Source organism: Bos mutus, chromosome 7, assembly GCF_027580195.1.
Source record: "Bos mutus isolate GX-2022 chromosome 7, NWIPB_WYAK_1.1, whole genome shotgun sequence".
In the NCBI taxonomy this organism is placed as follows: domain Eukaryota; kingdom Metazoa; phylum Chordata; class Mammalia; order Artiodactyla; family Bovidae; genus Bos; species Bos mutus.
Genome location: NC_091623.1, coordinates 43,861,980 through 43,878,326, shown reverse-complemented (window position 1 = coordinate 43,878,326; position 16,347 = coordinate 43,861,980). Strand labels below are relative to the sequence as shown.

Below are 16,347 nucleotides of genomic sequence, written 5' to 3'. Positions count from 1 at the left end.
TTTTGCTATGGTCTCTTTTGTTTCTTTTGCATTTATTTCTGCCCTAATTGTTAAGATTTCTTTCCTTCTACTAACCCTAGGGTTCTTCATTTCGTCCTTTTCTAGTTGCTTTAGGTGTAGAGTTAGGTTTTTATTTGACTTTTTTCTTATTTCTTGACGTATGCCTGTATTGCTATGAACCTTCCCCTTAGCACTGCTTTTACAGTGTCTCACAGGTTTTGCATTCTGGTGTTTTCATTTTCATTCATTTCTATGCATATTCTGATTTCTTTTTTGATTTGTTCTGTGATTTGTTGGTTATTCACCAGAGTGTTGTTCAGCCTCCATATGTTGGAATTTTTAATAGTTTTTCTCCTGTAATTGACATCTACTATTACTGCATTGTGCTCAGAAAAGATGCTTGAAATGATTTCAATTTTTTTGAATTCACCAAGGCTAGATTTATGGCCCAGGATGTGATCTATCCTGGAGAAGGTTCTGTGTGCACTTGAGAAAAAGGTGAAATTCATTCTTTGGGGGTGAAATCTCTTATAGATATCAATTAGGTCTAACTGGTCTATTGTATCTTTTAAAGTTTGTGTTTCCTTGTTAATTTTCTGTTTAGTTGATCTATCCTTAGATGTGCATGGGGTATTAAAGTCTCCCACTACTATTGTGTTACTATTAATTTCCCCTTTCATACTTGTTAGCATTTGTCTTATATATTGCAGTGCTTCTATGTTGGGTGCGTCAGTCAGTTCAGTTCAGTCACTCAGTCGTGTCCGACTCTTTGCGACCCCATGAATCGCAGCACGCCAGGCTTCCCTGTCCATCACCAACTCCCAGAGTTCACTCAAACTCACGCCCATCAACTTGGTGATGCCATCCAGCCATCTCATCCTCTGTTGTCCCCTTTTCCTTCTGCCCTAAATCCCTCCCAGCATCAGAGTCTTTTCCAATGAGTCAACTCTTCGCATGAGGTGGCCAAAGTACTGGAGTTTCAGCTTTAGCATCATTCCTTCCAAAGAAATCCCAGGGCTGATCTCCTTTAGCATGGACTGTTTGGATCTCCTTGCAGTCCAAGGGACTCTCAAGAGTCTTCTCCAACACCACAGTTCAAAAGCATCAATTCTTCAGCACTCAGCTTTCTTCACAGTCCAACTCTCACATCCATACATGACCACTGGAAAAACCATAGCCTTGACTAGACGGACCTTTGTTGACAAAATAATGTCTCTGCTTTTCAATATGCTATCTAGGTTGGTCATAACTCTTCTTCCAAGGAGTAAGCGTCTTTTAATTTCATGGCTGCAGTCACCATCTGCAGTGATTTTGGAGCTCCCCAAAATAAAGTCTGACACCGTTTCCACTGTTTCCCCATCTGTTTCCCATGAAGTGATGGGACCAGATGTCATGATCTTCGTTTTCTGAATGTTGAGCTTTAAGCCAACTTTTTCACTCTCCTCTTTCACTTTCATCAAGAGGCTTTTTAGTTCCTCTTCACTTTCTGCCATAAGTGTGGTGTCATCTGCATATCTGAGGTTATTGGTATTTCTCCCAGCAGGAGTAGCAATACTCATATCTTATAAAACAGACTTTAAAATAAAGGCTGTGACAAGAGCCAAAGAAGGACACTACATAATGATCAAAGGATCAATCCAAGAAGAAGATGTAACAATTATAAATAGATATATATGTTGGGTGCATATATATTTATAATTGTTATATCTTCTTCTTAGATTAATCCTTTGATCATTATGTAGTGTCCTTTTTTGGCTCTTGTCACAGCCTTTGTTTTAAAATCTATTTTATCTGATATGAGTATTACTACTCCTGCTTTCTTTTGGTCTCTATTTGCATGGAATATCTTTTTCCAGCCCTTCACTTTCAGTCTGTATGTGTCCCTTGTTTCAAGGTGGGTCTCTTGTAGACAACATATAGGGGTCTTGTTTTTGTATCCATTCAGCCAGTCTTTGTCTTTTGGTTGGGGTATTCAACCCATGTACATTTAAGGTAATTATTGATAAGTATGATCCTGTTACCATTTACTTTATTGTTTTGGGTTCTAGTATACATACCCTTTCTGTGTTTCCTGTCTAGAGAAGATCCTTTAGCATTTGTTGGAGAGCTGGTTTGGTGGTGCTGAATTCTCTCAGCTTTTGCATGTCTGTAAAGCTTTTGGTTTCTCCTTCATACTTGAATGAGATCCTTTCTGGGTACAGTAGTCCAGGCTGTAGGTTATTTTCTTTCATCACTTTAAGTATTTCCTACCATTCACTCCTGGCCTTGAAGAGTTTCTATTGAAAGATCAGCTGTTATCCTTATGGGAATCTCCTTTTGTGTTATTTGTTGCTTTTCCCTTGCTGCTTTTAATATTTGTTCTTTGTGTTTGATCTTTGGTAATTTGATTAATATGTGGCCTGGGGTGTTTCGCCTTGGGTTTATCCTGTTTGGGACTCTCTGGGTTTCTTGGACTTGGGTGACTATTTCCTTCCCCATTTTAGGGAAATTTTCAACTATTATCTCAAGTGTTTCGTGGTCTTTCTTTTTGTCTTCTTCTTCTGGGACTCCTATGATTTGAATGTTGGGGCATTTAACATTGTCCCAGAGGTCTCTGAGATTGTCCTCATTTCTTTCAATTCGTTTTTCTTTTTTCCTCTCTGTTTCATTTATTTCCACCATTCTGTCTTCTATCTCACTTATCCTATCTTCTGCCTCTGTTATTCTACTGTTGGTTCCCTCCAAAGTGTTTTTGATCTCATTTACTGCATTATTCATTATATATTGACTCTTTTTTATTTCTTCTAGGTCTTTGTTAAACCTTTCTTGCATCTTCTCAATTCTTGTCTCCAGGCTATTTATCTGTAATTCCATTTTGTTTTCAGGATACTGGATCATTTTCACTATCATTATTTGGAATTCTTTATCAGGTAGATTCCCTATCTCTTCCTCTTTTGTTTGGTTTTGTGGGCATTTATCATGTTCCTTTACCTGCTGTGTATTTCTCTGCCTCTGCATCTTGTTCATATTGCTGTGTTTGGCATGGCCTTTCTGTGTTCTGGCAGTTGTTGGTTCCTCTTTATTGTGGAGTTTCCTTGCTGTGGGTGGGGTTGGACGAGTGGCTTGTCATGGTTTTCTGGTTAAGGAATCTTGTGTTTTGGTGGGTGAAACTGGATTTCTTCTCTCTGGAGTGCAATGAAGTGTCCAGGAATGAGTTACAAGATGTCAATGGGTTTGGTGTGACTTTGGGCAGCCTGTATATTGAAGCTCAGGGCTATGTTTCTGTGTCGCTGGAGAATTTGCATGGTATGTCTTGCTCTGGAACTTGTTGGACCTTGGGTGGTGCTTGGTTTCAGTGTAGGTATGGAGGCCTTTGATGAGCTTCTATCGATTAATGTGCCCTGGAGTCAGGAGTTCTCTGGTATTCTCACGATTTGGACTTAAGCCTTCTGCCTCTGGTTTTCAGTCTTATTCTTACAGTAGCCTCAAGATTTCTCCATCTATATAGCGCCAATGATAAAACATCTAAGTTGAAGATAAAAAGTTTCTCCACAGTGAGGGACACCCAGAGAAGTTCACAAAGTTACATGGAGAAGAGTAGAGGGAGGAGGGAGATAGAGGTGACCAGGAGAAGAAGAGGGGGAGTGAAAAGGGGCGAGAGCAAGCTAGTCATTAATCACTTCCCTACGTACTCTCCACAGTCTGGACCACTCAGAGATGTTCACAGAGGTACACAGAGAAGAGAAGAGGGAGGAAGGAGACAGAGGTGGCCAGCAGGATAAAGGGGGGAATAAAAGGAGAGAGACAGGGGAGGGAGGAGGGAGGAGGGTTCAGGATGGGGAACACGTGTATACCTGTGGTGGATTCATTTTGATATTTGGCAAAACTAATACAATTATGTAAAGTTTAAACATAAAATAAAATTTAAAAAAAATGAAATAAAATAAAAACAAAAAAAGGAGAGAGACAGATCCAGCCAGTAATCAGTTCCCTAAGTGTTTTCCACAGTCCAGAACACAGAGATTCACAGAGTTGGGTAGAGAAGAGAAGGGGGAGGGAGGAGATAGAGGAGACCTGGTGGAGAAAAGGAGAGTCCAAAGCTGGAGAGAACAATCAAACCAGTAATCCCACACCCAAGTAAAAATGGCTACTGAAGATTGGGTTCTTAAAGGTACACAATTGATAACAAATACCAATAAGCAAAGATTAAAAATCTAGAGTAGAGGTTAGATTATCATAAATACAATATTAAAGGAAAAAAAAAACAAAGTTACAAAAATTATAATATATATATATATGAAGTTTGCTTTAAAAGATAGGGTCTTTTTTTTTAAAGTAGTAGTAGGTTATAAAAATGAAAATTAAAGGAGTAATAGAGGACTTAAAATTTTTTTTAAAAAATTTAAATTTAAAGAATGATAATAGTAAAGATATATCTAGGACTTTCTCTGGTGTTGTGGAGAGTGTGGGGTCAGTTCATTTTCAGATAGTTCCTTGATCCGGCTTATACTTCTCAAGATCTATAGGCCCCTTCCTATGTAGCTGGTGCTAACTACAGGGTTTTAATCTATTGCACCTGTCACTTCCAAGGCGGTTCCCTCTGTTTGGTTTAGCTTCTTCTGTTTGCTTGTCTCTTCAGTGTTTAATTTCCACCCTGACACAAGGGGGCGGTGGTGGACACTTTTTTAGGCTCACTTGTTCAGTCTTGCTGTGGGGAGGGAGGAACACTGCAAACAACACTGTCATGTGCTTGCAGTGTCTTGGCCACAGTGGGTTTGCCCTCGCTCACGGCATGTGTGCTTTCCCTGTCTACACTGCTTAGGCTCTGGGTTGCTCTGCCGGGAAGTGTCTGAGGCTGGTTCTGGGTTGTATGCACTTCCCAGGTCTAAGCCACTCAGGTTCAGGTACTCAGGTGCTCCACAAAGGTGCAGACTTGGTTGGACCTGCGTTTTGTGCCCTTCCCAGGTCTGAGCAGCTCAGGTGACCAGGTGCTTGGCAAGCACAGTCGTTGCAACTTATCACCTCCCCCATCCCTGCCACTCGGTTTTCTGGGTGTACAACTAGGGCACCTTTTCCGGTGTGCCGTGTGTCTCTTCTGGGAAGCTGATCTCTGGCTGTGGCCCTCCCGGTGGATGTCGACCATCCAGAATATCAAGAAGTCTTGGTTAGCAATGAAGCCTGCTTGCAGTTTGGTAGGTGATGCCTCTCTGGGGCCATGAGTGCCCCCTTCTGGCTCTGGCTGCCCTCACCTGCCTGTCTCCAGTGGGGGATGGGCCAGTCTGCAGCCAGCTAGCTCTGCTCAGTCCTTTGTTCTGTGAGAGGGCCTGGCAGTGTCTTGCTGCTGCTGCTGCTAAGTCTCGTCAGTTGTGCCCGACTCTGTGCGACCCCATAGACTGCAGCCCACTAGGTTTCCCCATCCCTGGGATTCTCCAGGCAAGAACACTGGAGTGGGTTGCCATTTCCTTCTCCAATGCATGAAAGTGAAAAGTGAAAGTGAAGTCTCTCTGTCGTGCCCTTAGGTTAGGGCTTTTCACGTGATAGCTATCCCACAGTCTGATTTGCTATCTCAAGTTAGTTCCCTCAGATTGCCCTCGGGGCATTCAGGCCCGTCCTTACTCTAAGCAATGCAGCCCATGCCTCCCTGCCCAGCCCCCACTTGCTAGTGGTGGATGCAGGTGTCTGTGCTGCTTCTCCTCTGGGAGTTACCATTGGGCACATAATTTCCTTTCAAAGACAATGAGCTGCTTTTCTGGGTGCCTGATGTCCTCTGCCAGCCCTCAGAAGTTGTTTTGTGGAATCTACTCAGCTTTCAAATGTTCGTTTAATGAATTTGTGGGGAAGAAAGTGGGCTCCCTGTCCTATTCCTCCACCTTCTTAGGACCCAAGTGTATGATCTTTTTAATGTGTTGTTGGATTCTGTTTGCTAGGATTTTGTTGAGGATTTTTGCATCTATGTTTATCAGTGATATTGGCCTGTTGTTTTCTCTTTTTGTGCCATCTTTGTCTGAGTTTGGTATTAGGGTGATGGTGGCCTCATAGAATGAGTTTGGCAGCTTACCTTCCTCTGCAGTTTTCTGGAAGAGTTTGAGTAGGATAGGTGTTAGCTCTTCTCTAAATTTTTGGTAGAATTCACCCATGAAGCCATCTGGTCCTGGGCTTTTGTTTGTTGGAAGGTTTCTGATTACAGTTTCGATTTCTGTGCTTGTGATAGGTCTGTTTCTTCTGTTGCTGCTAAGTCACTTCAGTTGTGTCCAACTCTGTGTGACCCCATAGGCGACAGCCCACCAGGCTCCTCTATCCCTGGGATTCTCCAGGCAAGAATACTGGAGTGGGTTGCCATTTCCTTCTCCAATGCATGCATGCATGCTACGTCGCTTCAGTCATGTCTGACTCTATGCGACCGTATGGACAGCAGACCACCAGGCTCCTCTGTCCATAGGATTCTATAGGCAAGAATACTGAAGTGGGTTGCCATTTCCTTCCCCAGATAGGTCTGTTAAGATTTTCTATTTCTTCCTGGTTCAGTTTTGGAAAGTTATACTTTACTAAGAATTTGTCCATTTCTTCCAAGTTGTCCATATTACTGGCATGTAGTTGCTGATAGTAGTCTCTTATGATCCTTTGTATTTCTGTGTCATCTGTTGTGATTTCTCCATTTTCATTTCTAATTTTTTTTTATTTGATTCTTCTCACTTTTTACTTGATGAGTCTGGCTAATGGTTTGTTTATTTTATCTTCTCAAAGAACCAGCTTTTTGTTTTGTTGATTTTTGTCATAGTCTCCCTTGTTTCTTTTTCATTTATTTCTTCCCTAATTTTTATGATTTCTTTCCTTCTACTAACTTTGGGGTTCTTCATTTCTTCTTTTTCTATTTGCATTAGGTGTAGTTATTTATTTGATTTTTCTGTTGTTTCTTGAGGTAAGCTTGTATTGCTATGAACTTTCCCCTTAGCACTGCTTTTACTGAATCCCATAGGTTTGGGGTTGTTGTGTTTTCATTTGCATTCGTTTCTATGCATATTTTGATTTCTTCTGTGATTTATTGGTTATTCAGAAGTGTGTTGTTTAGCCTCCATATGTTTGTGTATTAATACTTTTTTTTTCCTGTAGTAGACATCTTAATCTTACCACATTGTGAACAGAAAAGATGCTTGAAATGATTTCAATTTTTTTGAATTTACCAAAGCTACATTTATGGCCCAGGATGTGATCTATCCTGGAGAAGGTTCCGTGGGAACTTGAGAAAAAGGTGAAACTCATTGTTTGGGAGTAAAATGTCCTGTAGATATCATTTAGGTCTAACTGGTCCATTGTATCATTAAAGTTTTGTGTTTCCTTGCTAATTTTCTGTTTAGTTGATCTCTCCATAGGTGTGAGTGGGGTATTAAAGTCTCCCACTATTATTGTGTTACTGTTAATTTCCCCTTTCATACTTGTTAGCATTTGCCTTACATATTGTGGTGCTCCTATGTTGGGTGCATATATATTTATAATTGTTATATCTTCTTGGATTGATCCTTTGATCATTATGGAGTGCCTTCTTTGTCTCTTTTCACAGCCTTGATTTCAAAGTATATTTTATTTGATATGTGTATTGCTACTCCTGCTTTCTTTTGGTCTCCATTTGCATGAAATACCTTTTTCCAGCCCTTCACTTTCAGTCTGTATGTGTCCCTTGTTTTGGGGTGGGTCTCTTGTAGACAGCATATATAGGGGTCTTGTTTTTGTATCCATTCAGCCAGTCTTTGTCTTTTGGTTGGGGCATTCAACCCATTTACATTTAAGGTAATTATTGATAAGTATGATCCTGTTGCTATTTACTTTATTGTTTTGGGTTCAAGTTTGTAAACCTTTTCTGTGTTTCCTGTCTAAAGAAGATCCTTAGCATTTGTTGAAGAGCTGGTTTGGTGGTGCTGAATTCTCTCAGCTTTTGCTTGTCTGTAAAACTTTTGATTTCTCCTTCATATTTGAATGAGATCCTTGCTGGGTACAGTAATCTGGGCTGTGGGTTTTTCTCTTTCATCACTTTAAGTATGTCCTGCCATTCCCTTCTGGCCTGAAGAGTTTCTATAGAAAGATCAGCTGTTATCCTTATGGGAACACCCTTGTGTGTTATTTGTTGCTTTTCCCTTGCTGCTTTTAATATTTGTTCTTTGTGTTTGATCTTTGGTAATTTGATTAATATGTGCTTTGGGGTGTTTCACCTTGGGTTTATCCTGTTTGGGACCCTCTGGTTTTCTTGGATTTAGGTGGCTATTTCCTTCCCCATTTTAGGGAAGTTTTCAACTATTATCTCCTCAGGTATTTTCTCATGGCCTTCTTTTTGTCTTCTTCTTCTTCTGGGACTCCTATGATTTGAATGTTGGGGCATTTAACATTGTCCCAGAAGTCTCTGAGATTGTCCTCATTTCTTTAAATTCTTTTTTTTTTTTTCCTCTCTGCTTCATTTATTTCCACCATTCTATCTTCCACCTCACTTATCCTATCTTCTGCCTCAGTTATTCTACTGTTGATTCCATCCAGAGTGCTTTTGATCTCACTTATTGCATTATTCATTATTGATTAACTCTTTTTTGTTTCTTCTAGGTCCTTGTTAAACCTTTCTTGCATCTTCTCAATCCTTGTCTCTAGTCTATTTATCTGTAACTCCATTTTGTTTTCAAGATTTTGGATCATTTTCACTATCATTATTTGGAATTCTTTTTAAGGTAGACTCCCTATCTCCTCCTCTTTTGTTTGCTTTGGTGGGCTTTTATCCTGTTCCTTAACCTCTTGGGTATTTCTATGCCTTTTCATCTTGTTTAGATTGCTGTGTTTGGGGTGGCCTTTCTGTATGCTGGAAGTTTGTGGTTCCTCTTTATTGTGGAGGTTCCTCCCTGTGCGTGGGGTTGAACAATTGGTCTGTCAAGGTTTCCTGGTTAGGGGAGCTTGCATCGGGTTCTGTTAGATGGAGCTAGATCTCTTCTCTCTGAAGTGCAATGAAGTGTCCACTAGTGAGTTTTGAGATGTATATAGGTTTGGTGTGACTTTTGGCCACCTGTATTTTAATGCTCAGGGTTATGTTCCCACATTGTTGGAGAATTAGCTTGGTATGTCTTGCTCTGAAACTTGTTGGCTCTTGGGTGGAGCTTGGTTTCAGTGTAGGTATGGAGAAATATCAATAACCTCAGGTATGCAGATGACACCACACTTATGGCAGAAAGTGAAGAGGAACTAAAAAGCCTCTTGATGAAGGTGAAAGAGGAGAGTGGAAAAGTTGTCTTAAAGCTCAACATTCAGAAAACGAAGATCATGGCATCTGGTCCCATCACTTCATGGGAAATAGATGGGGAAACAGTGGAAATGGTGTCAGACTTTATTTTGGGGGGCTCCAAAATCACTGCAGATGGTGACTGCAGCCATGAAATTAAAAGACGCTTACTCCTCAGAAGAAAAGTTATGGCCAACCTAGATAGCATATTGAAAAGCAGAGACATTACTTTGCCAACAAAGGTCTATCTAGTCAAGGCTATGGTTTTTCCAGTGGTCATGTATGGATGTGAGAGTTGGACTGTGAAGAAAGCTGAGCGCCGAAGAATTGATGCTTTTGAACTGTGGTATTGGAGAAGACTCTTGAGAGTCCCTTGGACTGCAAGGAGATCCAACCAGCCCATTCTGAAGGAGATCAGCCCTGGGTGTTCCTTGGGAGGAATGATGCTAAAGCTGAAACTCCAGTACTTTGGCCACCTCATGCGAAGAGTTGATTCATTGGAAAAGACTCTGATGCTGGGAGGGATTGGGGGCAGGAGGAAAAGGGGATGACAGAGGATGAGATGGCTGGATGGCATCACTGACTCGATGGATGTGAGTCTGAGTGAACTCCGGGAGTTGGTGATGGACAGGGAGGCCTGGCGTGCTGCGATTCATGGGGTCGCAAAGAGTCGGACACAACTGAGCGACTGAACTGAACTAATGGAGGCTTTGGGATGAGCTCTTGTCGGTTAATGTTTCCTGGAATCAGGAGTTTTCTCGTGTTCTCAAGTTTTGGACTTAAGCCTCCTGCCTCTGGCTTTAAGTCTTATTCTTACAGTAGCCTCAAGACTTCTCCATCCATACAGCACTGATGATAAAACATCTAGGTTAATGGTAAAAGAATATCCACAGTGAGGGACACCCAGAGAGGCTCACAGAGCTATATGGAGAATAGAAGGGGGGTAGGGAGATAGAGGTGACCTGGAGGAGAAGAGGGGGAATCAAAAGGGGAGAGTGCAGTCTAGCCAGTAATCAATTCCCTATGTGTTCTCCACAGTCTGGAACACTCAGAGAGGTTCACAATTACATAGAGAAGAGAAGAGGGAAGAAGGAGATGGAGGTGACCAGGAGGAGAAGAGGGGGAGTCAAAAGGAGAGAGACAAATATAGCCAGTAATTGTTCCCTAAGTCTTTTCCACATCCCAGAACACCCAAAGAGATTCACAGATTCAGGTAGAGAAGAGAAGGGGGAGGGATTAGATAGAGGTGACATGGGGGAGAGAAAAGAGAGTCAAAAGGGGAGAGAGCAATCAAGCCAGTAATCACACTTCTAAGTAAAAATGGTTACTGAAGATGAGATTCTTAAAGATACAAAATTGATAACAAATACCAAAAAGCAAAGATTAAAAATCTAGAGTAGAATTTAGACTCTCAAAAATATAATATTAAAAAATCACAAAAATTATATATATATATATATATATATATATATATATATACACGAAATTTGCTTTAAAAATAGGGTCTTTTTTTCCTCAAAGTAATAGTAGGTTATAAAAATAAAAATTAAAGGAGTAATAAATAACTTAAAAATAAAATTTAAAAATGATAATAGTAAAAATATCTAGGAATTTCTCTGGAGTTGTTGAGAACAGTGTGGGGTCAGTTCAGTTTCAGATAGTTCCTTGTTCCAGCTTATACTTCTTCTCAAGATCCATAGGCCCCTTCCAATGTAGTCAATGCTAAATACAGGGTTTTAATCTGTTTCACCTGTCACTTCCAAGGCAGTTCCCTCTTCTTTGTTTCTTTTGGCTTCCTCTGTTTGCAAGTCTCTTCAGTATCTAATTTCTGCCCTAATACAAGGGGGCTAAGATGTTCACTTATGTAGGCTCACTTGTTCAGTTGTGCTGTGGGAAGAGAGGAACACTGCAAACAAATATCACTGGTGTATGTGGGGAGTGCTCGCAGTGTCTGAGCCACACTGGTTTTGCCCCCACTCACGGCACATGTGCTTTCCTGGTCTACACTGCTCAGGCTCCAGGTTGTTCTACAGCAGAACTGTCCAAAGAAGGCCCTGGGTTGCGTGCACTTCCCAGGTCTAAGCTGCTCATGTTCAGGTTCTCAGGTACTCCACCAAGGCACAGACTTGGTTGGGCCTGTGTTTTGTGCGCTTCCAGGGTCCGAGCAGCTCAGGCGACCAGGTGCTTGGTGAGTGCACTGTCTCAGGTGTGTGGTGCGTCTTATCACCTCCCCAGTCTTAGCCACTCAGTTTCCTGGGTGCACAGCGAGAGCGCCATCTCAGGTGTGCCATGTGTCTCCTCTGCAGAGCCGATCTCAGGCTGTGACTCCCCTGGCGGGTGTCAACTGTCCAGGATCCCAGGAAGACTTTGTTAGCAACTGGGAGCCTGCCCACAATTTGGTGGAGGATGCATCTCTGGAGCCGAGATTGCCCCTTGCCCTCTGGCTGTGGCTGTCACCCGCCTGCCTCTCTGCCTCTGGTGGGGGGAGGGGCCAGTTTGCAACCAGCTAGCTCTCCTCTGACATTCGCTCAATCCTTTGCTCTGTGAGTGGACCAGGCTGTGCCTTAGGTTAGAGCTTTTCGCAGGAAATTTCTCTCTCTCTCTCTCTCTCTCTCTGGTTAACCCACAGTTTGGTTTGCTTTCTCACATTAGCTCCCTCAGAATGTCCTCAGGGCATTCAGGCCCAGTCCGTACCCTAAGCATGCAACCCGTGCCTCCCTGTTCAGCCCCCCTCGCTGCTAGCAGGCACAAGCGTCTGGGCTACTTCTCCACAGGGAGTTGCGGTTAGGCGCATATTCTGTGGGTTGTTTTTTTTTTTTTTTTTTTTCCTTCTGGTTATGTTGCCCTCTGAGATTCCAAAACTCCCCACAAACCTGCCAGTGAGAGTGTTTCCTGGTGTTTGGAAACTTTTCCTCCCTCATGACTCCTACCCCGGGATGGATCTCCATCCCTAACTCTTTTGTCTCTCTTTTTGTCTTTTTTTTTTTTTTTTTTTTGGTCCTATCTCCTTTCAAAGAGAATGGGCTGCCTTTCTGGGTGCCTGGTGTCCTCCACCAGCACTCAGAAGTTGTTTTGTAGAATTTTCTCAGCATTCAAATGATCTTTTGATGAGTTTGTGGAGGAGAAAGTGGTCTCCCTGTCCTATTCACCCACCATCTTAGGACCATCCCCCCTAATTTATTTATTTTAATTGGAGGCTAATTACTTTACAATATTGTAGTGGTTTTACCTCCAGTTTTTAAACTTTGGAATATACACAGGACTTCTCCTTCTTCCCTGTGTTCGAGGAGGGAAGGGAGATGGGAAAAGAAAGAGGAGGGAAGGGAAGGGAGGGGAGTGGAAGGGAAGGGAAAATAGTGGAGAGGAGAGAAGAATAGACAAGAGCAGAGCAGAGATGAGAAGAGGTTGTTTGGGAGCTTAATCAGAACCTCTTCACTGAGAAGGCAAAGTCTGCATGTTCTACAGGTGTACAACCCATTCCTATCTCCAGGAGGCATTAGGAATGGGTTTTAATCTCTACTTCTAAGGTAAACTTGTCATCAGTCATCCTGTAACCAAGGTTACATCATGTAGAAACATGAAAATACTTATGAATCATTGATTCCCTTTACCATGGATGCCACAGGAGGCAAAGAGTTCAAGGAGGAGGTCTGTGGGTGGGGCATCTGGTGGTACTGAGCAAAGGAGGTCTAGGACTTCAGATTGAGCTTGGGTTTCTATATGGATAATGGAGCTTCAGAGATTGTCTCAGTTTAGGCTTGGGGGCCCTCAGAACTTGTGTGAATCTGGGAATCTTGCTTTCTCTCCAGGATGAAGATGGGAAGGGATTATCAGATGAAGACATCCGAGCTGAAGCTGACACCTTCATGTTTGAAGGTGAGGGTCCCAGTGTGGAACTACACAGAGAGATGGGTCTCTCCCCCAACCCAGGAACTTGGCAAGTGGGCACTGGGTCATGCCATCCCTCCCCATCCCCCCATGGGCCTTAAGGTGAGGGTGCTGTCCACACTCTAATTCTGAAATGGACCAGAGATCCAAGCCTCTCTGGATGCTCCTTAGGCCATGACACCACAGCCAGTGGCCTCTCCTGGGTCCTGTACAACCTTGCAAAACACCCAGAATACCAGGAGCGCTGCCGGCAGGAGGTGCAAGAGCTCCTGAAGGACCGTGAGTCTAAAGAGATTGAATGGTGAGTGCAAGTCTTCATGGCCTTTTTCTGATCCCCTGCTTCCTGGCTTTGGAAGAGTGAAAATATTCTTGTGAATTCTGTCCTTATTTCTTAGTGGGAATGTGAGAAGATCCCAGAAACAGGGTCTGGGAAAAGTCTGCAGGTTTGGGGGACAGAAAGTCCTGCACTAACTAGCAACAATGTGTGAGGGCAGATGATACCAGTGAGCACCTATTCAGTAAATGAACTTTCCCTCCACTTCTTTACTTTTCTCTCTGAAGTCACATGTTTTCAAAAATCTTCATTCTATTTCCTCATATACTAATTCCTCATATTATTTAGTCCAGGATTTAAAAGGAACACCTGAGGACTAAAGTCATTCAACTCCTTTCCAGGAATATCTGCATCTTCTTCCATCCATTCCCCATTTAGGAAACACTGCAAAACTGCCTCCCTCTCCCCAGTTCTATGCCATCTCCAATTCTCCTCACCTCATTGTGTGTCCTGGAGACTCAGGAAGGACCAGTCCCAGTATTTGCCTTCCAGGATCTCCCAGCCTGGTGGGAGATAGTCCCAGGTCAGGACACTCCCAGTGTGCATGGACCAGGCTGGGATTTGATATGATAGGCTTGTGGAAAACAAATTACTTAATAATATTAACATGCTATTCCAGAGTGTGGAATGGATATCCATTTTTAGATATTCACATAATCTTTAGGCTTTTAATAGAGTCTAAAATTTTAGCATAGAGATCTTAGGCAGCTTTTGCTAAACAAACCCTTAGGTACCTCTTGTTCCTATGGTGAAACATATAGTCTATCTGGATTGAGAAACATTTATAAGTTCATTTGGAATATAGACATTCACATGTCTTCCAGATATTTTATATCATCACCATCTTTTCTTTCATCTATTATATTATTTCTAAAGAAAAACTAATAATTTATGGGTATAAATTTCTTGCCCAGTGAATATTGTAAGTGCTAGATATGGTCTTATACCAACAGGACAAAGAAAGATCATTTATAATAAAAACTCTTGTAACAACTGGAGAGCTACATGGAAAAAGGTTAATTCAACATGGTCTTATGTCTTATAAGAAAATAACATATACACTAATCAAAGATTTAAAATAAAAATAAAAGAGCCTTGGGACATCTCTAGTGGTCCAGTGGTTAAGAATTCACCTTGCAATGCAGGAGACTTAGGTTTGATCCCTGGCTGGGGAACTAAGATCCCATGTGCACAGTAGCAACTAAACCCACACGTGGCTAAACAGAGTCCATGGACCCAGTGAAAGATCCCGCCTGACACAACAAAGATCTGATGCAACTAAGACCTGCTGAAACCAACCAAATAAATATTTTTTTCAGAAAATAATAAAATAAAGGAACCTTAAAGGCTCTAGAGGAAACCAGGGGAAATTATTTTATAGCTCCAGAGTAGGAAAGGCCTTATTTTGGACACAAGTCCCAAGAGATGTACAAGAAAACCTTGACACACTGTTACACGAAAAAGATACAGAGCAATGTGTATGGTATATAGCATGATACTGCATAAGTATTAATGCAAAAAAGTACTCCTGGAAGGATACATAAAAAATAACCACTAGTCAAACTGTGAGGAATGGAAATGAGTGATACTGAGACATGGGGTGGTGTTTTGTGGTTTTCCAATTTGGAACTAGCTAACTATATTAGCTATTAAGAATTTAAATCACTACACAAAATTAAGGGGATAAAGAAAAAGAATTCAGTCCCCTTACTGGGTCTTATCTTCAATATTTGTACAAGTTTTCCAGTGAGTTGCTTCCCTGATAGCTCAGTTGGTTAAGAATCTGCCTGCAATGCAGGTGACCCCAGTTTGATTCCTGGGTTGGGAAGATTTGCTGGAGAAGGGGAAGTCTACCCACTCCAGTATTCTTGGGCTTCCCTTGTGGCTCAGCTGGTAAAGAATCCCCCTACAATGCGGGAGACCTGGGTTCAATCCCTGGGTTGGGAAGATTCACTGGAGAAGGGAAAGGCTACCCACTCCAGTATTCTGGCCTGGAGAATTCCATGGACTGTATAGTCAATGGGGTCACAAAGAGTCGGATGCGACTCTCACTTTCACTTTTTCCAGTGAATTCTCTTGTTTTCTAAGTATAAAACCACTCTCTGCCAAAAATGATACATTTACCCCCATGTTTCAAATGGCATTTCTCTTTTTCCCTCTTCTAAGTTCATTAGCTAGTATCCCTAGTGCTGTTATAAATAAGAGTAAACACTGAATTTGACTTTTTATTTCTTTCTCATTTTTTGGTTTTTCTCTTACCGTAAAGAATATTTCATTTTTAAACAAATTAGTAAACTTTCTTTTTGGTTGGTTCTTTGATGTTTTGCTTAGAAAAGCTTCTAAAAATACGTGGCTAAATTCTGTCTGGTACTTCTGTGATTTTTCTTTCTTTTTAGGAACCATCTTATTGAGCTGTGATGGACAAAGAAAAAGTTGTACATATTTAATGTATACAACATAATGGGTTTGGCACTATTTGATCCATCTGTGATTATGTTATAGACAGAAGGGATTCTATAGGGCAGTAGGAGTGCTGGAGGGTGGCATGTCTATTTTTGCTCCCCAGATAATTGGCATGGGGTTTCCTTAGGGACGACCTGGCTCAGTTGCCCTTCCTGACCATGTGCATCAAGGAGAGTCTGCGGTTGCACCCCCCAGTCACGGTCATCTCCCGCAGTTGTACCCAGGACATCACGCTTCCAGATGGCCGGGTCATCCCCAAAGGTGCTCACAATGACTATAGGATGAGGCTCCTGGTCAGAAAGGGGGCCCATCAGGCAGGTTGAACCTAATTCTGACTGGTCCTCCTCTCCCACAGGTGTTATCTGCCTCATCAGCATTTTCGGGACCCACCACAACCCATATGTGTGGCCAGACCCTGAGGTGATGCCTCCAC

The 16,347-nt window shown here is 42.1% G+C and overlaps 1 protein-coding gene across 2 annotated transcripts in view; it reads left to right on the top strand.

Annotated features, from left to right (window-relative positions):
- Positions 1–16,347, top strand: part of LOC102286889 (cytochrome P450 4F3) — a 32,191-nt gene that overhangs the window by 12,679 nt on the left and 3,165 nt on the right. For both annotated transcript variants that reach the window (XM_070373237.1, XM_005904137.3), the window contains 4 exons: positions 13,039–13,105; positions 13,289–13,418; positions 16,042–16,175; positions 16,270–16,334. In XM_070373237.1, the coding sequence (XP_070229338.1) occupies positions 13,039–13,105; positions 13,289–13,418; positions 16,042–16,175; positions 16,270–16,334 (396 nt within the window). The remainder of the gene's footprint in view (positions 1–13,038; positions 13,106–13,288; positions 13,419–16,041; positions 16,176–16,269; positions 16,335–16,347) is intronic.